Genomic DNA, 23,658 nt, shown 5'->3' with positions numbered 1-23,658 from the left:
AAGACATAGCATTGACATTTCAAGCTTTATTTTAGGGTCATTGAACTACCCTCATCTAGATTTTAAATAAAATCCACGTTGTGTGCTCTTTCCCCCCAGCATTGCCTTTAGAACTCGTGTAACGACTTCCTTTTAATCCTGAACGTAATAGTGGAATAATGAAAGGTGGGTCAAAGAGCTAAATTATAGTAGTGTCTGGTATCAAACGATGCTTTGGTATAGTTGTGCATACCTATAGCGACTTCTGCAGTAATAGTAGCCTAATGCAGCATTGCAAACAGCACACGTCAGCAACACATTTTAGGTTTATTATTTAAAAAGACTATTCTGAAATACCAAGTGTGCTGTAACTCACCTAGCATACTTACCTACCGACAAGCCTCATTTTTACAAACACCTTGAACATCACTTACCGTGTTTCTCGCGCGGTGCTCCTCGCACCGGTCTGAAACGTTATTCCACCTGCAACATAGAGACGACAGACCCCCTCCTACCCTGGGCCGCTTTTGTTTCAGCAGCTGTCACTTCCCCTTTCTCATGTACGACGTGCAGGTATAAATAAGTTTAGCGAAGGAAACGAAAGTCTCCACTTCCTCACTCCAATCTGCTTGACGGTCTGTCTTAAAGGTACAGGCACATATTTAGGAAACCCAGCCCTCTGAGTGCTACCGTAACAGTAGTGAGACAGGAGGCAACTTCAATAGCTCAGAAATGTGAAGGAAAAAGAAAAAATACCCTCATGGCAAAACTTGTGTTGTTATGATAATAGACATTTTTATTTGAGTACTTAATAACATCAAAACACTGTGTAGCTTCAACAATATGTAGCAAAAAGCTGCCACAGTGGTGAGCACAAAAAAAAAACATCACAGTCAAAACATGGTCCTCTCACATAGGGCACAATACAGTCTACACAAGCATGACAATTATGAGTTCAGTCCATCTTCAACACACGTCCACGTTAAGCCGGAGTGATGCAGCTGTCTGCACCACCAAAGCACCATCCAGCCCTGACAGTCAACTTTATGCATAGCGTCTTGTTTAAAAAGACATGATTCATTCAGTGCTTGTTCTGATCCATCCATGTATAAATTACTGTATTTTTAGGTTTTGTTCAAAACCTTGTCTGCATAACAGACAATGTACGATGTTGTGTAGCAACATTTTGACCCCCGTTTACTTTTATCCCCTTTGAAAGTTAATTTTTAACCATGTTCAAAGGGTGATTTGGAAAACGGGGACTAAATGCAAATCATTCCTAGTGTTTGTTTTAACCTGCCACAAGTACCAGACGGTTGGTACCACAAAACTTCAAATTACTTGAGTTTCTTCAGTAGAAACAGCACCCTTCATTTCGGAGCAGCTAAAAACAAGCACAAAGTATGACTTTAGAAATAATATCCTTTTCTTCTTTCCAGTTATTTTCATGAGATATTTTTGAAGGACCAGGCAAAGCTGAATGTACATGAGGCAGGTGGAGAAGTTTCAAGATGTCCTCCTGCTGTCGTTCCACCAGATCCTTATCCTCTAGTAGTAGTTTCTCTCACTGGACCCTTATAGTTCTATGCTTTTTGATTTCCAACCCCAACCGCTCATTAAAAAACAAGTCTCTCACCTTAGAGAAACCAGATATGGCGACCCCATCCCGTAACTTTTAAATCCCCCAAAATGCTCTACTTCTTTCTGTTTAACAGCGTCTCTATTCGCTCCCTACTGCTGCCTTCCTCATAATTTCCTCGTCCTGGACGGAGAGCTCTGTCAGTTTGCGTCCCAGCTTCTCGTGGAGGTCTAGGTATTTTGCCACGCAGCGGTCCAGGCACACCGACTCCCCCTTCGTCAGCTCCGCCTCCTTGTAATGTGGTGGCACACACTTCCGGTGGCAGGCGTTGGTCATTCTGGGAATACATGGGAGTCAGGAGACAGTTAGATTTGTAAAACACGTTAAAAAAAATATTAAAGCTTGTGTGCAAACACATAATAATGCCTGAACATCTTAATATGATGTCCCACCAATATTAGCAGATAGTTAATGTCACTTGGCAAACAAAACAGCTCCATCTGCTGGAACTAAAACATTTTTTTAGATCTCGAGTGCAACTTTTTTGACCAAGTACATTGCTTACAGGGGACATAGTATGCGGGTTTTCAGATTCACTCTTGTATTGGTGCTTGAGGAGTGACTGCATGCTTTTGCCTTGAGAAAAAGCGTAGCAACCAGAGACTATTTCTGATCGTTCAGCAGTTATCGTGCGATCGTTCCTAATTCTTCTTGTTAAAAATATTACACTTTTTAGGAAAAGGGATGGTGACGTCAAATTGGAGAAGCTTGATTTAGATTTCAGATTCATAACAAAGACAGATTGAGCTATTTTACTATTAAATACTTGCTTTGTATTTGCAGTGTAGTACTTTTAATAATAATAAAAATAATAGGTATCATTGTGTATTTAATATAATAATCATTAATACTATTATTTTCTTTGGGAAAAAATGTAAACTAATGTTGCATCACTAAGATATATGTACAATAAATAAAACATATTTCAAGACAACTTCACCTAGGGTACACGAAATAATATTAATGTGTGACCATTAATAGATGCAATAGCAATTACATTGTTACTTCTACATTGTACATCATGTACTTTTTATTCATGTATTTTTTCTTTTAATGTTTCTTTTATTATCTTTTCTTTTTAATGACTGTTTTTAAAATGCCTTTGTCTGAATGTCTTTCATTTTTGTAAAGCACCTTGAATTGCCTTGTGTTGAAAGGGGCTATATAAATACACTTGCCTTGATCATAATTGAAGCCCTACACATTTAAACTGCGGTTCATGACAGAAACAAATAAATGAGATCCAATATTGAGACGAGATCAATGCCGTCAACTTAATGTAAGGTCATGTGTTACTGTCGTTTCATACATTCCGTGATTTTTTTTTTTTTAAATAGGACTTTTAGTCGTTCAACATCGATCAACTGTTCGTTTCAATGGTGGCATGCATGTTCCAAACGAGTTGCTAGATGTAATATTACAGCGTGTGAGCTCTGCTGAGTACCAATTAATCTGTCACATGCACTGCAGTCAGTCTGCAGTTATTAGGTAGCTAGCATCATGTAGGGACTCTTCATGTGCGGCTAGGTCAAAGCTGGCTAACATTAAGGTGAGCCTTTGTAACTGCAACACGACACGTTTAATAAAAGCTACGCATGAAGGCCAGAAGACAGTTTAATACTGTCATAAAGCTAGCATTAATGTGTTATAGCTAGCTTAATGGCTAACTTGTATTGGCTTACCGGTTGTACATGTCTGACATCATTTCCACCTCCAGCTCCGCCGCCAGCTGCTGCGCCTTCATGGGATCCATGTCTGCTCCTCAGTGCTGCTCTGTCCCCGGCTTTTAACACAAACACGTTGCCCTGGTGATCCTCTGCAGTGGACGGACGACAAGAAACTACCCGGTGCTTCTTCTTTAACCTTCAAACCTGCAAAGAAAACACGTGTGCCGTTCCCTCTCGCACTTCCGGTGTCAATAAAGTTGCATTCAAACTGAGAGCAGTGCGCCCTCTCCTAGCTTTTCTGTACATTTCCACAGATTAATATATAATTTATAATTCATATTTATTCTGACACTATCACATTTAAAATCATGAAATATAAAACTGCAAACTCATTAACTTACTTGTAAGTTAATGAGTTTGCAGTTTTATATTTCATGATTTTAATGACTGTTGTACATTATAAACAGTAAGACTTTACTAAGGTAAAGTCTTACTGTTTATAATGTACAACAGTCCCTGAGCACTCAAATAATGTATTTTGATTGAATGATTATGTAAAAAAAAACAGACACCCATGAAAATACAGATTTTTTTTAATAAACCATAATTATGCAATTGACACAACACTGTCAGTCTGAAAATTCAAATTTCACTGAAAATATCAAATGAAGACAGATGTGAACAACACATAGAACTTTTTTCTCCATGTAATCAATACTTTTGCATATTATTAATAGAAACATGAATAAAATAATATAAACATATCTTAACCTTGTATATTGAACTTAACAAAAGGTCAAACCCAGAAGTGTTTCTCCCATGTATACCAACTGACTGGTAAAACGTAAAAAAGGACAATATCTGTTATATAATACTTCACAGCAAAATTCACTCAAGTCTGGCATCTCTGTGAACATACACAAACAAAGAGAACAAAAGGCTTTGCCCACAAGTGCTGAACCTGTCACAACATAGCCAAAAAACTATGCTCAAATACAAAATGTCACTCTGCCTCATCTCCAGTTACATCAACATCGTTCACATCTTCCTCCTCTTCTTCTTCCTCTGGAGTCATTTCAATGTTGTCAAGTCCGTTCAAACACTCTCTGCTCGGAGGCACTTTGTCTGGGGAGTAATGAAGGATGTCCACCTCCACTTCCTCCTCTTCTTCATTTTCTTCTTGATCGCAGCCTGAGGTTTTGCAGAAGCCGACAGTGTCTGAAGGAGGGGGGGAAGTTCTCTTGGGGGTCTGTGGGTTTAAAGGAGTTTTGTTTTGTTGAGGCAGATGGGTGTCACTGTGCGACGAGTCTTCATTGTTGAACGAAGTCTGATGTGTATCTGACACTCCTGCATCATGGGCTTTTAGAGCTGAAAAAATAAGAAACCAAGATGGTTTATCCAGATATTTTTGAGACATTTTTAGGGGAAATAAACTAGTACATTATTTATATAAATGTGTTATCAGCCTTGATAACATTTAGCCCATCTTTTCAAAGAATAGTTTGAACACTTAAAAAACCCATCTTTTGATCTTTTCGATTAAAGACTCCATTGTCTTAACAGTAGCAAAGCTGTCAGTGGTGAAATTGAAAAATCGAATGAAATGAAAATGTAACAGAAAAAAACATATACAAGAAAAAACTATATTTTTTATAATATTTGAAAATAAACAAAATGGCAAAAAACTTTTATGAAATTCTCAGATTTAGTCACTAATGTACAGCTAAAATGGTAAAAGGTTTTCATCAATTCACTTTGCAAGTTTGGATTGACCTCATCGCACTAAAGAGAGGCAAGTGTTTGTTAATTGTTCTAAATCCGACTACAAAGTAAATGTGATTACGTTAAACCAATCCAGATATTATTCACTGCAAGAGGCAGAATCTGTGGTGTGGAGAGTTTGATCCAACTTTCAAAAGCGAAGGGGAGGGGTTCCTTGACAATTTTATTTTCTTGACTTTCTCTCGTTATTTCCAACTTTAATCTCCGAAGAGTTTTGGTTTATTTCCTCATACATTTTGGACTTTATATATTTTAATCAAGTTTTTTGCTTGTATTTTCTGAATTACCTCTTTAAACATATAAAACTCATACCTTGTTGTTTCTGAGTTTCTTCTTGAAAAATGAACCCCTAACCATGCGACAAGGTTACATATTCTCATTAGTATGTTGTTTTCCAACCTAACCAATAAATGAAATTGTGAAAGTAGAAGTAGTAGCTTTTCCCTATTTGTTCATACTTCAAATGTTTTACTCTGACTGTTAACAATGCAAGGGCGTGAACATTTTTCAATTACAAGTAAAGGGAAAAGAACACACTACCTTCATCAGGATTCTTTAGTGGATGCTCCCTCTCAGCTGCTACCTTGGCCTGGTCTTCTCCTAAGAACTCAAAGGAAAACACGGGAGGGGGCTCATCCCCAAACAAACCGATCCCGTTTCCGTCATCTCGCCGTGATTGGCCACACTCTTCTGTTGACTTGTGGAAGATTTGATTGTGATTTTCATCAACTGGGACATTGAAGACATGAGACTCCTTAATCCCATCCTTGTTCTGAGACTGAGCGTTGTCAATTTTAGTCAATTTTTCAGTTCTGCTCCCGCATTCCTTCCCTTCACTTTCAACATATCTTGAGGTTCTGTTTGTTTCATTTTCCTGGCTTTCTTTTGAGCTTCTTGTTTTTGAGTGTCGTTGTTTGATAAACTTTTGAAACTCCTTCAAAATGACCATCTGTGGCTTTTGGGTTGTCTCACGTTTTCTTCCTGCAGGGATAACAACATTGTTATCGTCTACTACGGCCTTGACGGTGTTCTTGTTACTTCTGGTCTTCTTCGGTGGTATTGCAGCTACTTTACTTCTATTCCTCTTCCATTTTCTAGACCTTGGCTTTGTTTCATCTTTCACTTCCTCCGCAAAATTAATGTCAACCTGCGGTTCTCCGTTGAGATCCTGGCGGATTTTTTCAACAGCGGTAGGAGAGCTCTGCGGTGGACTTACAACTTTTTTATTCTTTGGCCTTCCGCGTCCCCGCTTCACAGGTTCTCCTTCTTTATTCACAATCTGAACTATACAGGCCTTCGGTTTTAAAGCTGAATATTCTATGCTTGATTCACTTGGCGTCTCTTGAGTTTTTTTTAAAAAGCCCCTTGTCGTGATCCTTGTCCGTTGTTCAGTTTTGAGATCCCCGGACCCTCTGGTTCCCTCTCTCAGATCTTCTTTGATGGTTGACGGTTCATCTGGTTTCTCTAAATCTTTGTTAGAATGATCGGCCATTTCTCTTTCCTTCGTCAGCACATTGTTGCTTGACGAACCAATGCTCAGGTTTGTCTGCTCTTTGGTTCCATTATTGACTTTCACGCATTCCAATGACAAAAGAGAACTGGCTTCTTGTGGACTACTTTTGTGCTTTCTCTTCCTCTTTTTAGGCACTTCAGCATCGTCTATCGTGACATCTTGTACTTGTTTGCATTTCAAACCTCCCGTTTTCTTCCTGGAAGAAGATTCTTGTTCTGCCACATTTGGAAGACCAGCAGATATTGCTCCAATGTCTTCAACGCTCTTCCTCTTTTTCCTGGGATCAGATTTTTCTTCTGCCACATGTGCAGGACCAGCAGATATTGCTTCAATCTTTTCAACCTTCTTTAAACTTTCCTTCATTATCCTGGGATCAGATTTTGGTTTCGCCACATTTCCAGGGCCAGCAGATATTGCTCCTCTGTCCTCCACCTCATTCACAGTACAAGATGCGGCCTGTGTTTCGCAAATTTGAGGATTTATCTCCAGATGCCATTGCGTTGACCAACCGCTGCCTTTTGTATACTGTGGTACAGATGCACTTTTATTTGGTTTGGGATTGAGGGCACTAAAAGGATATTGTAGTGGTCCGGGGTTACCTCTGAGCCAAGGTCGCCTGTCTAACGTTGTTTGTGGCTGGATTTTACTGCTTTGGTGCGTTGAGTTGTTGATGGTAGGGAGATCTAACGGAGAGAGACATGTAGGAAGCCGCAAATCATCCATGGAAGATAAAGGATGTGAGGAGAGCGCCTCATTTCCATTTGTCAGGGGTAAAAACTCAAGGATGTTCGGATTGCCTTGTGCAGACGGTTCCTGGCATACCGGGTAATAGGTAAGGGCAGTAACAGTTTTCTGTCCACTGGAGTATAGAGTTGTGGGTATGACTGCTTCAGGATATGGACAATTTTGAGTTTTGGGCATTGACGATCCATCTTTTCGCACCATGGCTGTGAAGGGGGGAGAATACTGAGGAAAGCGCTGCTGCTGCTGGATAAGCAAAGAAGAGGGCTGTACAGATGAAAGGCTTGAGCAGTTGGGCTGGTTCTGTGCTGTTGAACAATAGATACCTGTACGACAGGTAAGAACAATGTCATGAATTAATCTTGAGTGTATTAATCTTGAGTGAGAGCAAACAGGAAAGCAGAAGCAGACGTGAGGAAAACAACAACTTAAGTCAATAGGGAACAAAGAGTCTCCTTTAATTTGTATCTCTTCTGTTCAATCCACTAGAGATAATTATACAACATCATGGAGGTCTGGAATGAAGCTAAGTCAGGGGTAGCCAACATGGTGCCCGCGGGCACTTAGTCGCCCGCAGGGGCAACAAGAGTCGCCCGCGGGGCATGTTCTAAAAATAGCTCTCCAAGTAAATCCAAAATGTATAAAATACACAAAACGAAAAAGGAAATGTAATTAAAAGAATCTACCCTATGCATAAACGAAACCTAAATCATAGCGAACTCTATCTACAACTTTATATCTATCTAACACCCCTCCTCCACCCACCCCCACAATGAATATCGACCAATCACGTTCTTGCTTGATTTGCGGGACCAGCGTTGCAGTCGGGAAGAAAAGCAATGTGGCACCTCCCCGCTGATTTTCTTTCTGGCAGAATCTACACAACACATCAGCCCCATTGAACAGCCTATACAACACATGAGGGGCAGAGTTTTACTCTGTGTGTGTTGCAACTTGCTTATATATTTATTGCACTTGACGCAGACACGCATGGCGTAATTTCCACCTGGGGACAGGGGGGACATGTCCCGCGCTCTTTTTTCGAAATCCCGTTTGTGTCCCCCCACTTTACAAATATGTTTTGTTTTTTTTAACGCAAGCCGTCGTCGCCACAGAGGAGCACACAGCCTCTGTGAGCGAGCGAGACAGACGGAGAGAGAGAGAGAGAGAGAGAGAGAGAGGGAGAGAGAGAGAGCTAGGGAGGGAGGGAGAGAGAGCGAGAGAGCACACCTTTATCTATTTAATATAGATAAAGTAAGAAATCATTCCAGTGTGTACTATAGGACAGTAAAAAAAACAAAAAACAGTTTAAAAGGAGAGTGATTAGTAAAATATGCATAAATAAAAAGAAAGAATGCTAACTAGGTAAAATAAGAATAAACCAGTTTAAATGATTTGTTATTGGTTGTGATCATATTCTAAAGATGTTTGGATTATTGAAAAGTATACAGCTCCCTTTCATCCAAGTGTTGAGAGCTGTATCCATAAATTCATGTTGTGCTCAAAGTGCTCCAGATTGATGCATTTCACTTCAACATTTTAAAAAACATCTTCCCGGGGGAGCATGCCCCCGGACCCCCCTAGAGGAGGTGAGGACCCCCCTAGAGGAGGTGAGGCCCGTCCACCCCCAAATAAAGCAGGTTAAAATAATTAAATTGAATACATGTTCTTTTAGTAAACACTGAAAACGGGTCCCACAGACCCAAACAGCACACAAAGGTTAAAGGTAAGCATATAATAATGTTAAAATGTGCTAAATATATACACTGCAAAAAACAAAAAAAAGAGGAGTAAAAGTAGCCCCCGACTTGTTTTATTTTTTTAAAATAGCCCTCACCCTAAAAAAGGTTGGTGACCCCTGAGCTAAGTGGTCAGTGGATGTGGTGTGAAAACATTTGGCGATTTTGTTTTAATATTTGTTTCATAACAACGGCCTGTATATTCATAGTCATACATTTTATGAAATAAGGGATACCTAACTAGAACTAGATTACTACAGGTTAGGGCTGTCCCGAATACCATTTTTCGGGCTCCGGATATTCGGTAGTAATCAGCAGCAAATATTCTGTGTTTGTTACTTTCGTTGCAGTTGTATACTGTATGTCTTAAGTGTAATTTGGCTTGGCTTCCTATTTTGTATGGACATGCTTTTATTTTGAAAGAGAGTTAGCGCTGTTGACAAGAAGTTGTTGTTACTATGGAAGCAACATGATGGAGATTAACGTAGAAAAAGTAATATCTACATATAAAGACAGAGAAAGTAAACGATAACATTTATGGTTAAGTGTTAGCACCCCCCGAAGAGGCACAAGCTCTTACGTTGATATTGGAGTTTTCAATAAATTCAATTTGACAGCCGCAGTGCAACGAATATCCGAATAACGAAATTGAAACCCGAATAGTACTCCAACGAACGTATTGGAGTACTATACTCCAATACGTTCTGGTACAGCCCTAATACAGATAAAACGAAAAAATATGGGGTTTTTTTCATTTTGGGGTAAACCGTCCAGTGTTTCCCACAGAATTTGATTCTATTTGTGGGGGAACCGCACAAAAAAAGAAAAGCCAAAGGCCCCTTAACCTATTCGGGTGGCCCACGCATCCACCCCCCCCTCAAATAACAAAATGCATGTGAGTTCATGGCTACTGTAGCAGACGTTCTTGTTGCTCTTGTTACACCGGAGTTGAGGATCTGTGGGGTTTATTCTCCCAAAAATATAATTTACAATTTAGGCATTTAGCAGACGCCTTATTCCAAAGCGACTTACAATGACCAATTACAGGGACATTCTCCCTGGAGTAACCGAGGGCTAAGTGCCTTACTCAAGGGCAAGTGGTGTTCTAGGCAGGATTTGAACTCGCAACCTTCCGATCATCAGCCCACCTCACTATCCATTAGACCAGTGGTTCCCAAACGGTGTGCCGCGGCACACTGGTGTGCCGTGAGGCAAGTCCGGGTGTGCCGTGGGATTTTGTGACAACCATACGTTATTATTGCAATATACAACTACACAAAAAGTATTCTTTTTTTATTTACTATATTAGTACTTTGTAGGGGGCTGCACATAACTGGTGCGCAGGTGCGCATGCGCACCTCCGCCAAAAAATGAGCACCGGGTTATTTGAAAAAAGGCGCATTTGCGTACCAACATTGAGAGAGAGAGAGGAGAGAGAGAAGAGACAGAAGGGAGAAGAGAAAAGAGAAAAGAGAGAAGAGAGGAGAGAGGAGAGAGGAGAGAGAGAAAAATATTTGCGAGTTGCATATGAACTCAGGGTCGGCTCCGTAGCCCTGGCGTAATAGATGTTCGCCTAGGGCGCCAGATCCGGGGAGGCGCTGCGCTGTCAGCTCTGGGAGGGAAAAACAATTTTTTGACCGTTGGGGTTCATCCTAATTTTCGGCCTTGATGTAACAATATTCATAATTAAGTAAATGTAACACCCTTTTCACCCCGGTTACACGTTTCATTTGCCCTGTATGATGGGCGCTGTAAGTGATGAAAATGGGGGATGTTGGCTTATCTGGCACCCGCAGCTCACAGCCAAAGTGCGAGTGAGCGAGGGATCGAGGGAGGGTGCACCGGTTCCGGCGCTGTTGTTATTAGCATCTGGTGCTAGCTGCTCTAACGGATATAAGAAGAAGATGTTTCTACAATAATGTGGAGGGAGAGTCCTCTCCAGTCAGACTGAGGCTGATAACTACAGCTCAGTGAGGTAAAGGACTGTGGAGTGTTTAGATAGTTCACTTTAGTCTAAGTTATCTCAGTGGGTCTCAAACGTTTTGATCACAATTTATGTAAACACATATTTTCAAGGCACTCCTTTATAATTATTGGGATAAACAGGTTTGAAATCATTCCAATGTATACTATAGGACAGTAAATCAAAAATATCCTTTAAAACTGGAGAGATAACAAAAAATGCATAAATATATAAATGTTAAGGTAAAATAAGATATGAACAACAACAATAAAATAAGTTACATTAATTTGTTATTGGCTATGGTAGGTTATTGGTTATGTTCACATACTTATGTGATTACATCCACTTGTCTAAGATGACAACAGAGACTTTCGACCCAAAACCAGCTGTTGACTTGTGGATGCAAGCAGCTAATCGCAGACTCAACCAGAGAGGAAGTAGTAGGCCTACATCATCAGCTACCATGTCTGACAGAGAGGAAGACAGTCAGGAGGGTAGTGATGACAGCTTGTAGGATTACTGGTCGTGCTAATGTTGTCTTGTGTTCACCTCTGCATGTGTGTTCTGTGTTCATTTCTGCATGTGTGTTCAGTGCCGTGTGTCTGGCAAATAAAGTCAAGACCCCCTCAAAAGTTACGGTTTATTTCATTTTAAGGATGAGCACCAAGCAACATCTCCAGGTGCTCCTTTGAGAACCAGGGCAAAAAAGTTATGTGCACCCCTGTTTATATGTACGTAATCTGCACGACTTGTGCGTCCACATCTCCACGTGCAGTGCTGCATAAACATGGCTGAGTCAGCGATAACTTTCGAGGGGTGGAGGTATGCTCATTATTTTGAGTTCGTCCGAAGAATAGACAGGAATGTGACGGTGAGGTGCAAACTGTGTCCAGGCCAGAAGCTGTTATCCACTGGTGTAAACACCACGTCAAACCTCAACAAACACCTGCAAAGAACACATGCTAAGGTGAAGCTACCGCACACGCTATTTGTTGTTTGTTCATATCACGTAGTCTGTTCTTCTTCTCTGTCTTCCGGTTGTTGCCTGTTTTGAATGACAAATACACACTACCGCCGCCTGCTGGTAAGGAAAGTTATTGCCACTCACGCATGCGCAGTTCGTTCGTGCTCGGCGAGTAACGAGTTACTTTATGTAGATAGTAACGTAGTAGTGTAATATATTACTTCTTTTTTTTTAAAGTAATATGTAATATATTAAAACAATTTAGTAACGACCCCATCTCTGGATTTGGCGTTCTCTACTTCTCTACTGATTTACATGAAGAACAACAGGAGGTCACGGCTCTCTGTTGAACAGGACTTGCGAGTGGCCCTCTCCTCAGTGCCACCAAGGATTACAAAATTCTGCGCGCCCCGACAGGCACATGTATCTCACTAATTTGTAAGTCGGCAAAAATATTTACAATAGCACATGTTTCAATGCTGATTGCTGAAATGTTACATTTATAATTAGTAGGGGTGTAACGGTTCACAAACATTTCGGTTCGGTACGTACCTCGGTTTTTTGGTCACGGTTCGGTTCGGTACGTTTTCGGTACAGCAGAATTTTTTTTCACAAAACAAAAACATATATATATATATATATTTCCTATTATTAAACTGTGAATAATGTATTCACTCAAATAAATACAAAATATAATAAAATAAACATTAAGGTGCAGCATTTCGATGAACTGAAATAATCTGTATTTGAACTTTACTGTACTAGTACTCACAAAACATAAACTATTAGTTTTGGGTTTTTAATTATTATTAAACTGTGAATATTCACTCAAATAAATACAAAATATAATAAAATGAACATTAAGGTGCAGCATTTCGATGAACTGAAATAATCTGTATTTGAACTGTACTAGCACCTAAGCAGCCAGCTTGACATTATGACTTGCTTGTCATTGTATTTTCATGTTGTTTAAAGAAAGATGAACTTGTCCACATTGCTTGCTGAAAGGGCAGATCTGCTGGCACTAACAATGTCTCCTGCTGTGGAGAAAACCCTCTCTAGGGACAGAGGTAACAGATACAGCCAGGTAGCGCTTTGCTAACATGGCAACATAAGGATATTTGGCGTTTGTAATAGCTTTGGTTCGGTCTGAACTTTCTGCGAGTGGTGGAGGCTTAAATGCTAGCGGGAGTTGGGTTTGCACTTCAGTCTTTTTTCTTTTGGTACCGGTAATATTCACGTTCGAGTGATGCCTTTTCAAATGAGTGTGCAAGTTTGATGTATTGCCAGCCGCGTAACCAATTTTAGTTGAACAATGCCGACAAACAGCTTTGGTTCGGTCCACCTGTCTTTGTCCGTCATCCTTGTACGTAACTGCAAAACCAAAATGTTCCCAAACCGGAGACTTCAATGATGCTGGAGGATTTTCGAGCTCAACTTTATCTGCGTTCGTCATTAATTTTCGATAGTTCCTCAAATTACTGACTACTAGGGGTGTAACGGTTCACAAACATTTCGGTTCGGTACGTACCTCGGTTTTTTGGTCACGGTTCGGTTCGGTACGTTTTCGGTACAGCAGAATTTTTTTTCACAAAACATATATATATATATTTTTTTTTTATTATTATTAAACTGTGAATAATGTATTCACTCAAATAAATACAAAATATAATAAAATAAACATTAAGGTGCAGCATTTCGATGAACTGAAATAATCTGTATTTGAACTTTACTGTAGGCTACTAGTACTCACAAAACATAAACTATTAGTTTTGGGTTTTTTATTTTTTATTAAACTGTGAATCTTCACTAAAAGAAATACAAAATAAAATAAAATAAACATTAAGGTGCAGCTTTTCGATGAACTGAAATAATCTGTATTTGAACTGTACTGTACTAGTTCCTAAGCAGCCAGCTTGACATTAGGACTTGCTTGTCATTGTATTTTCATGTTTTTTTAAAGAAAAATTAACTTGTCCACATTGCTTGCCGAAAGGGCAGATCTGCTGGCACTAACAATGTCTCCTGCTGTGGAGAAAACCCTCTCGCTAGGGACAGAGGTAGCAGAAACAGCCAGGTAGCGCTTTGCTAACATGGCAACATAAGGATATTTGGCGTTTGTAATAGCTTTGGCTCGGTCTGAACTCTCTGCGAGTGGTGGAGGCTTAAATGCTAGTGGGAGTTGGGTTTGCACTTCAGTCTTTTTTCTTTTGGTACCGGTGATATTCACGTTCGGGTGATGCCTTTTCAAGAGTGTGCAAGTTTGATGTATTGCCAGCCGCGTAACCAATTTTAGTTGAACAATGCCGACAAACAGCTTTGGTTCGGTCCACCTGTCTTTGTCCTTCATCCTTGTACGTAACTGCGAAACCAAAATGTTCCCAAACCGGAGACTTCAATGATGCTGGAGGATTTTCGAGCTCAACTTTATCTGCGTTCGCCATTAATTTTCGACAGTTCCTCAAATTACTGACTACATTTGAACGCATCCCTCTGACCAGCTCTCATAGTATGCCTCTCATCCAATGAAATGACTTGCTCGCTCTATGACGCGTTGAACCCAATGTGAGCAAATTACTCTGAATGCTGCGACGCAGCACCTGAGATTACTTCCAAAAAGTTGTTCACGTTCTCAATTTTTTACGTGTAACGTTATATTCGTTCGGTACACTTCGGTACACTTCGGTACACACCTGTACCGAACCGAAGGGCCCGTACCGAATAATTTCGGTACGGGTACGTGTACCGTTACACCCCTACTGACTACATTTGAACGCATCCCTCTGACCAGCTCTCATAGTATGCCTCTCATCCAATTAAATGACCTGCTCGCTCTATGACGCGTTGAACCCAATGTGAGCAAATTACTCTGAATGCTGCGACGCAGCACCTGAGATTACTTCCAAAAAGTTGTTCACGTTCTCAATTTTTTACGTTTAACGTTATATTCGTTCGGTACACTTCGGTACACACCTGTACCGAACCGAAGGGCCCGTACCGAATAATTTCGGTACGGGTACGTGTACCGTTACACCCCTAATAATTTGTAGTTCAGGACCATGGACAATGCAGCTTCCTTGCATTGACAGTTCTCTGTGCTGAATTTCTGCTGAGTTTCCTTTGCCTCATTTTTAATGTTGTGACCTGTCTGGTTTAAATGAGTGTGTTGCTGCTTTGATGAAGCCTAATTTGATAAAGTTTCAAATTAAATAATTATGCACATTTACAGATATTTTACATGATATGAGTGATAACACGTGTTATAACGGCATTATTTTTGGCAGTAACTAGTACTCTAACGCATTACTTTTTAAATTCAGTAACTCAGTTACCGTTACTACATGGTGCGTTACTCCGTTAGTTTTTTTTATATAGTCAACAGCCAGGCGAACAGAGATGAGAACTGTACTTAAGTACAGTACTTGAGTAAATGTACTTAGATACTTCCTGTGTCACATGCGGAGACGCGCTGTGGGCGTGTTTGTGTTGTTTACTAACAAGACTATCATGGCGGCGGCGGAGCTCAAGTCTAGTTTCTCCACCTGGAGATATTCTCACTATTTCACTTTTGTCGAGCACAAAGAAAAGAACGTTTTAGTTAAATGTAAGTTGTGTCTTGGCGGGTCAATGATACTATCTACTGCCCAAACCAGTCATTCAAATCTCTTAAAACATCTGCAAAAACAACATGCTGGGACGAAGCTAGTAGCTAAGACCACAGAGACTCAGCCGACGCCACTCCACCTCCACCTAAGCAACAGCGGCTGGATTTTAACCAAGGGACTGCTAGCCAGGGAAAAGTCGATAAAGCCATTGCACGGTATGTTGTAGAACACATGCAGGCTATTGCTACAGTGGAGTCACCCGCTTTCAGGGAGCTAGTTAGCATGATAGCATGTCCGGGCGGCATATGGGACGGAAAACTTTTTCCAACTACCTGGAGAAAGAATATACAAAAATGGAAAGCCAGCTAATATCGATGCAATCCAGATTGCATATAATGCATGTCAAGTTGATCAACAGATTGTATTATTCTCCAATGCAATAACAGTACTGAAAGGAAGGCTATAAGGGCATTAATGGGAGCCATTTTTCTAAGTAACTAAAACGTTACTTTTTACAGTAACGCATTACTTTTTGGTGTACGTAACTAGTAAAGTAACTGAGTTACTTTTGAAATGAAGTAACTAGTAATGGTAACTAGTTACTGGTTTTCAGTAACTAGCACAACACTGGTTATAAGGGCTATTTTGCACAGGTGTGCCTTGAGATTTTTACTTGTCCTTTGGTGTGCCTTGGGCACAAAAAGTTTGGGAACCACTGCATTAGACCACCACCAAAAAAACAAAACAAAACAAAACAAAAAAATAATAATAATTTTATTTTTTTTATGAGATCCATTTGTGGCGGACCATATTTAATTGTGGCGGCCGCCACAAATAAATCAATGTATGGGTAACACTGCCGTCTGTTTAACCCTAAAATGTATCATTGAGACAATAGATTGGTGCAGAGATGAGTTATAAAACCCGGAAATTAGTTAGCATTTTACTAATTTGGTTCCATTGTATTGAATTCAACGTTTTTTTTTAATGTGTTTATGGTTATTATAATATGTGGTTAACACAAGCTGAACAGATTATAATGTTTTGTTCCACAAGATCAAATATGTCAGGAAATACCCCCCTGGTGAAAGTCCAAAGCTTCTATGCGTCGTAAAAACAGCAGTTGCTAACAAGTGACTACATGTCACTTGTACATTAGCTGTCATTAGCTTAGCGGTGGTAATGTGAAGCCATGGGACTGTGACATATTTCCTCCTGTTAAGTCCGACAGACTCCGGTACCGGGGCCCTCCCGCAACATCTTGCAGGAAACATTGTCTGAGGGCATGTTCATTTAATAAACTATGAATGTTTTATATCCATGTAACGGGAAGAAACTCATCTAACTGATCATTTTAATTTTTTTTCAACAAAAAAAACCCACAATGCTAACGCTGAGCCTCTGAATTAGCAACGAGCAAAAAATGCTAACAGATGACTGTGCATCGAAATACACTCACAAAACCTTATTATTTATCTTTGCTGCACATCCAACCCATCGTTTCACATCGTGAGGTGACACAGAATGGATGGGTGCAGACATTATCATTCAATGATACGAACTCGCGGAGATAATAACAAGAACAGACATCAAAACATGTGGCGCTAGGTAGCTAAAAACGCTAACATGGCTCACCTGTGTCTGTGTCTGGTCAAAAGTGGTCTTCAATGGCATTAAAACGATAAAAACGCTGCTGAAGTTAATCCATAGGTTAATCCAATGTGTCGGAGTCCCTTTGAAATGATTTCTGATAATCCATAAACAATAAACCTGCTTTTCCGTTTCTAGATGTCAGAGCTAGAAATATTTTCACTCTGATGCCAAACTGCGTGCCCGAAGCCCCCACCTTTTTGTTTTAGCATGTGTGTGAGCGGGGAGATTCCCCTTTGATTATATTGGCTCTAACGGTCAGAAAGAGATGTCAATCACCAAAATCGACCAATGGGTTCCAGATAGTGTTAATTTCGTCAGCTATTTTTTTATTTAGTTTTAGTCTTAGTCCTGTGTTAAATTTCCTTTTTAGTTTTAGTCATATTTAGTCACCTTCATCCTGTTTTTATTTAGTCAAGTTTTAGTCGACTAAAAGTCTGAGCATTTTAGTCTTATTTTAGTCGACTAAAACAGTAAACATTTTAGTCAAGATTTAGTCGACTAAAAGTCTGAGCATTTTAGTCTTATTTTAGTCAAAGAAAACTAATTATTTTAGTCTACTTTTTGTCAATGAAAACTGTTGAGTCTTTTTTAGTCATCAGATTATATAGAACATTTCAGTCAAACTAGTCTAGCCAAAACCAATAATTTGTCATTTTAGTATATAAATAAATAAGATTATATCTTGTCCTTATTTGATGAAAAACACAGGTTGAATGATTAAGAAGCTTTGCAGAGAGTATCTGCTCAGGTTTGTGGTGTTTTTACCTGTGTTATGGCCACATTGCTTCCCTTCTGATAAAACAATGCATTCGCTTTTTTTCTCCGCCTCATTGTAGCGAAAATGGGCCCAAATATCACATCGTTTCTTTCTCCCAAGCAGTGGTGGCTTTAGACCCTTTCGTTGTCAGTCATTTTGACGGACAGGATTGTAACATTTCCGTCATAATCCATTATTATCCGTCGAGTGCACAATTTATCAATCATTTGCGCTGACGGGGGGGTATTCGGTTAACGTGAGTGCGACCACTGCTCCCAAGCCCTGTTGCCATTTCATTTTCTGTTAAATAAGGTTAGTTAGACCATGAGTTAGACCCGAGTCTTCCTGATAGTTCATATTGTGCCGCTGCCCGGTGTAATTCAAATCTACCGCCGCGCGCACCGCAGACACACACAGCTGCTGCCCTGCCGCAGCACCGGAAATGGAACTGCTGGGAGAAAAACTGACTATCAGAGATGTAACGTTATCTTTGATAATATTTCGTCTCCTCATTTTTCGTCAACGAAAGTAAAGAGAGATTTTGGCATAGTTTTTATTTAGTTTACTACATTTTCGTCTCGTCCCTTTTCGTCAACGATATTGCATGATGATTTCGTTACAGTTATTGTTTACTGCCGTCGGGTGCCGTCTCGTCATCGTCTCGTTTTCGTCATGGAAAAAAAGGTCGTTGACGAACATATTTCGTCATAGTTTTAGTCAACGAAATTAACACTAGTTCCAGAGAAACGGTAAAACCCCCATTTCCACCCAAATCACCTCATAGGTGGAGTTTTCTTTTGCTAAACCTCTCTAAAAAGGTCACATGTCACTTGTTTTGCATCAATCTTGATACAGGGTACTTATTATATGTTGTACTTTGGATTCCTAAAGCTTTTAGTCTACCTTACCATCATCCAAGGGTAGTTTTCACTATAAGTAAACAATAATTTTTGGACGGACACTATAATTTACAGTTTTTTACTATGTTCAATCTGAATTTTCTTTAAAATAAAAAACATCTATATTGATTCTGACTTTTCTACATCAAACTCACAGGTTTATCATTACTTTGAGAAAAAAGATTATTAATTTAACCTTTTTAGAAGGGAAGATATGGTTATTTGTTCTGGGAATGTCATTTTCGAGCCTGAGACCTGAAAAACAGGCTGAGGTTAAAGCCAGTGTGAGAAAAAGTTTTTAGAGAGTACTTGTCCATGGACAAGTGAGTTTGGCAATTTGTCCGAATACATTTTTCACTTGTCCAGAATGGACAAAAATTGGGGCCACTGGAATCTTCTTCTTCGCCATCGTATTTGACATTTTCCCACGGTTTTTACGACACCGCTAACGTAAGTGAGCAGTAAGATTTTACTGCATCACACATAGGGTTGGGTATCGTTTGGATTTTAACGATTCCGGTTCTGCTTTTGGATTCCGATTATTTTCGGTTCCGGTTCTTTGAGAGGGTAAAAATAAGTCCCATGACAAACTGGGATAAAAATATATTTATGAAAACATTAAGTCAAATCTGTATTCCTATTTACAAATCACTTCATACTGTTTAATTTCTTACGGTTATTGAATACAATTATATAAAAATAATCTCTGCATTGTTTAGTTAGTTCTAAGTGGTGCAGTTTGAGAATGTACAATTGGCCCAGTCTCCTCTGATGTTACACTGCAACCTGCCTGTGAGACAGAGTCCAACCACACATGTCCAACACATAGGCCTAATAATAATAATAATACATTATATTTATAGCCTATAGGCCTAGCGCTTTTCTACAACTCAAAGACGCTTGCACGCTTACACATGTCCTGCAATACACATGCTGCAGCTGCCCAGCTGCTCACTGTTTGTAAAAGTAAATAAATAGTATTTTCATTTCAATAATGTACTTTCTATACCCTGCTTCATAAACAATACTGACATCCCTGCGCTGCTCCGAGTCTGGGGGTCCGGGGATGTGAGGACAGCGCGAGGACACAGACAGGGAGGCTGCTTCACTTCATAAAGGAAATGGCGTCAATATTAACAACACAGGAGCTAAAACGCTTAATAACCTTCATTACGTGTTAGAGCAGAGGTGCCCAGTACGTCGACCGCGGGCGACCGGTCGACCGCGGGGGCAATGCTGGTAGATCGCGAGTCATTCATAAAAAAAAAAAATCCTGTTCCGTTAAAATAGACAAAACAGGTTTTGATCCCTCCTCCCTGCCACTTAATTCAGGAGTTTACTTGATTGACAGAAAAAGCGACCTATCGCTTTCCAGTCTGTTAACCCAGAATGCAAAGCGATACAAAATCAGTCAAGTGCCGGGAAAACTCAAATTAAGTTAAAGAGACAAACAAGAGACAAACAACAAAATGAGTGCGGGACCGAGCAAGAAGCTAAAGACATACCACTTCCACCCAGAATGGGAGGAAGAATATTTGTTTGTGATGTCACATTCAAAGGTTATTTGCCTTATTTGTAAAGCAAGCGTCGCTCTGCCAAAGAAAGGTAACGTGGAGAGGCATTATCGGAGTGTTCACAAGGCATATGACAGCGACTTGAGAAAGAGAAAAGGTCATGTATTATTGCTACACAAATATTATCTCGCAATCTTAGTGTCGCCAACTCGTCTCTAATATGCAAAAAGACAAACAAATGTCGGTGTATTTTCGATCTTTCCAATCGAGACGAGATCTCTCTCCCCCGTCTGTGCGCGAGGGGGCGGGGCAGTTTACACACACGCGGCTGCTACAAGCAGCAACACACGGAGGAGATGGCGGAGAGAAGCGCTCCAAGGTGTGGTTAAATGTTACCCGTCTTGAGGTGGACAATGCTCGTTGCCAAGAGAGTTCAGCATGTGAGGGCGGTAACACGAGCAATGTGTCAAACATTTAGCAAAAGTGCACCACATCCAGATGGAGGAATGCACCGGGTTCGACTGTCTTTCTAGCAGCTCTGCAGCCCCATCCACGAGTAACGTTTCCACGTCAGGTGTTATGTATGCTAGCAGCAACACACGCAGTTAACTCAATGATTCAAACATGGGTTAATGATTATAGGAAACTGAGTTACTCTTTATTTTGTTAAAGTTTCAGCTATTCTGTTCACAGTTCTGTCATCAGATTATTTAATACGATTTGTTAAAACATTGTTGTTTCTTTTGATGTGAAATATTATTTATTTAATTTAAATAAAAAGCAATGTTAGTTTTGTTCACAATTTGTTAATTTAATAATATATGTATTTTTGAATCAAGTATTCATCTGTATTGTCTTCATTGTTAGTTTCCACATGCCTAAAACAACCTCAAGCTAAATCTAAAAGTTGATGGCTAAACAAGAGGGTTTGAGAAATTGTGCAAGGCATACAGTAATAGTCTGAATAGTCGATTCATTAATCGATAGATTAATCGATTATCAAATTAGTCGTTTGTTGCAGCCCTATTATCCCATGTATAAATAAAACGTGTTATTCAGCAACCCTTGCAATTTGGGATTTTATTTTTGGTTGGTAGACCTCGGTGAGCTGGTCATTTCAAAAGTAGCTCACCAGCCCAAAAAGTGTGGGCACCCCTGTGTTAGAGAAAGAACATATGAAAGTTTGACAAAGATGAGGCTGTTAATCAGGCAGCGGATCCGCTGTGTGTAGAAAGAGAGAGAGACGCTGAGCTGCACCATGCAGCGATCAGCTGATACGGAGCATAGAGAGAGAGAGCTGCAGTCCGCGGGGCTCGGCCTCGCCTCCTGTCCTCACAACTCTTATTAATCCCGGTACCGGACAATTGTTATTTGTTCCTACTCGGAACCGAGTTTTGCTTCACAACCCTGCCACTGTGCTACACTTCCTGCCCCGCCCCGCCTAACTGTACAGAAAGCGGCGAGATGCATTTCCTTAGGAATCGACAAGCAGAACCGAAACTAACATTTCTAAATGAACAATGGCGGACGTACAATTTGCGAATGAGTTCTGCCTTTTGTAAACTGAATGTATCAATAATTTGTCAATAAATCGGGGCGAAAAACATTACTTGTCCGCCGGACAAGTCAATTGAAAGATCTACTTGTCCGATATTGTAAATAAAACGTCCCGGACGGTGGGACGTGTACTTTTTCGCACACTGAAAGCCTAATGTAAACTTTTTAATATGTTGAGATTATCCTGCTGCAAAAAACGTGTACATGTGATAGACATTTGCAGGACACAAAGCTTATTTTTTGCAATAAAAGAAAAACCCCAATGGGGAAATCCTATTGCTTGTGGAGGGATCACTTGTGATGCCAACATCCGGGTTGGCACCACTCTATTGTTAAAGAACACCTTGCAAATATTACGTTGGGTGGAGGAAATAATAAATTGTAGGAAAAACATTTTATCTAAATACCTGTAGCTGATGATGAGTGACCAATTTGTGTCCCAAAATCCTGGTAACACACGCACCCGGCAGCACAATGCATCAGACTCGTAGGCTGCTCATTTTCGGAAGCTTGGGTATGGCAAATGGCGGTTGGTTCATTTTGGGTTGGTTGATGATAATTGGACTCCTTGGAGTCTCTCTCCACGTCTCGCAGGATGTTCAGGTCCATCATGATGTCCTCCAGCAGCTTGCCAATCTGCTCATCACACTCTTCAGTTGGGCCAGGAAGCTTGGGGGGGGAAGCTGACTCGAGGACATTTTTGTTTTGGATTGGGGCAAAGCATTCAGTGGAGAGAAGCTGGGAGTCAGAGGTGGGGTTGGGGGGAGGATGTGGTTCAGGGGTAGCAGCAATAGGTTGAAGAATCGGGGTCTCGGGCTGGTGAGAGAAGGGAGGAGGCTCACCGTCTGTAAGGTTTTGCTGTGGCCTTTTGTTGTTGGAACCATCCTTTAGAAAAAAAATTAAGATCACATATCTTTAAAAAAAGTCAAGTTGATAAGATTCAAATCATATCTGTTCCTTATTACACGGCTGCTAAGGAGGATCAAGGAACTATGTGCATTCGTATCAATCTGCAGCACAAGAGAAGGAGCGAGGTAAAAAGAGTGCTGGACGTCAGAGATATCAGCAGAACAAGACAGACAGGAAGTAAAGACTTAAGGTAACACGGTATGAGAAGACACGTTAAAAGACTGGTTAATAGAAAAGAAAATGTGAACAGACTCGGACAGCTACAGAAAACCTTGATCAGTGCCGCTTTCATTTCAAGTTACGTTGCTGTAGCCGTAGTTCCAGCAATTGGTACGCCGTGGAACAGACTATTTTTTTTCCTACATAACTTACACACCGACTGAATTAGGGCTGATCGATTATGGCAAAAATCATAATCTCGATTATTTGGGTCAATAATTGTAATTGCGATTATTAAATGCGATTATTCATTGACTTTGAAAACATCCATTTATTGTACTTTAAAACAAATAGTTTGAACTTTTTAACTGTTGAATTATACGTTCAGGGTAATCAACTGAAAAACCAATACAAAATAAAATAAAATAAATTATACATTCATATCTCGGCTCGACATTAAGGACTGCCCGATGGCCCGGGGCCATCTAGTATTTAGCTCGGGCAATGAAGCCTCACCTGCTGGTTGCCCGATCGGGCAATCTATTATGCCAGTATCATGCAGCTCGCGGATCCAGTAATGAGTGACCCGACAGTAAAACTAAACATATCTATAACTAG

At 40.2% G+C, this 23,658-nt stretch overlaps 2 protein-coding genes across 3 annotated transcripts in view; both read right to left on the bottom strand.

The window, feature by feature from the left end:
• Positions 1-749: 749 nt before the first annotated feature.
• Positions 750-3,536, bottom strand: timm10 (translocase of inner mitochondrial membrane 10 homolog (yeast)). The gene is made up of 2 exons (XM_034237090.1): positions 3,301-3,536; positions 750-1,895 (listed from the first exon to the last, which is right to left on the bottom strand). Exons 1-2 carry the CDS (start codon positions 3,369-3,371, stop codon positions 1,700-1,702), a joined length of 267 nt encoding a protein of 88 aa, XP_034092981.1. The 5' UTR covers positions 3,372-3,536; the 3' UTR covers positions 750-1,699.
• Positions 3,537-3,860: 324 nt separating this feature from the next.
• The window catches only part of LOC117560259, a 29,435-nt gene continuing 9,637 nt past the window's right edge, over positions 3,861-23,658 (bottom strand). For both annotated transcript variants that reach the window (XM_034237116.1, XM_034237114.1), the window contains 3 exons: positions 22,380-22,857; positions 5,608-7,647; positions 3,861-4,653 (listed from right to left, as the gene is read on the bottom strand). In XM_034237116.1, the coding sequence (XP_034093007.1) occupies positions 4,289-4,653; positions 5,608-7,647; positions 22,380-22,857 (2,883 nt within the window). In that variant the 3' untranslated portion in view covers positions 3,861-4,288. The remainder of the gene's footprint in view (positions 4,654-5,607; positions 7,648-22,379; positions 22,858-23,658) is intronic.

The sequence above is a fragment of the Gymnodraco acuticeps genome, unplaced genomic scaffold (genome assembly GCF_902827175.1).
Source record: "Gymnodraco acuticeps unplaced genomic scaffold, fGymAcu1.1, whole genome shotgun sequence".
NCBI classification, from domain to species: Eukaryota; Metazoa; Chordata; class Actinopteri; order Perciformes; family Bathydraconidae; genus Gymnodraco; species Gymnodraco acuticeps.
The sequence above is the reverse complement of the archived record's forward strand: the minus strand, read 5'-3'. Positions and strand labels throughout refer to the sequence as shown.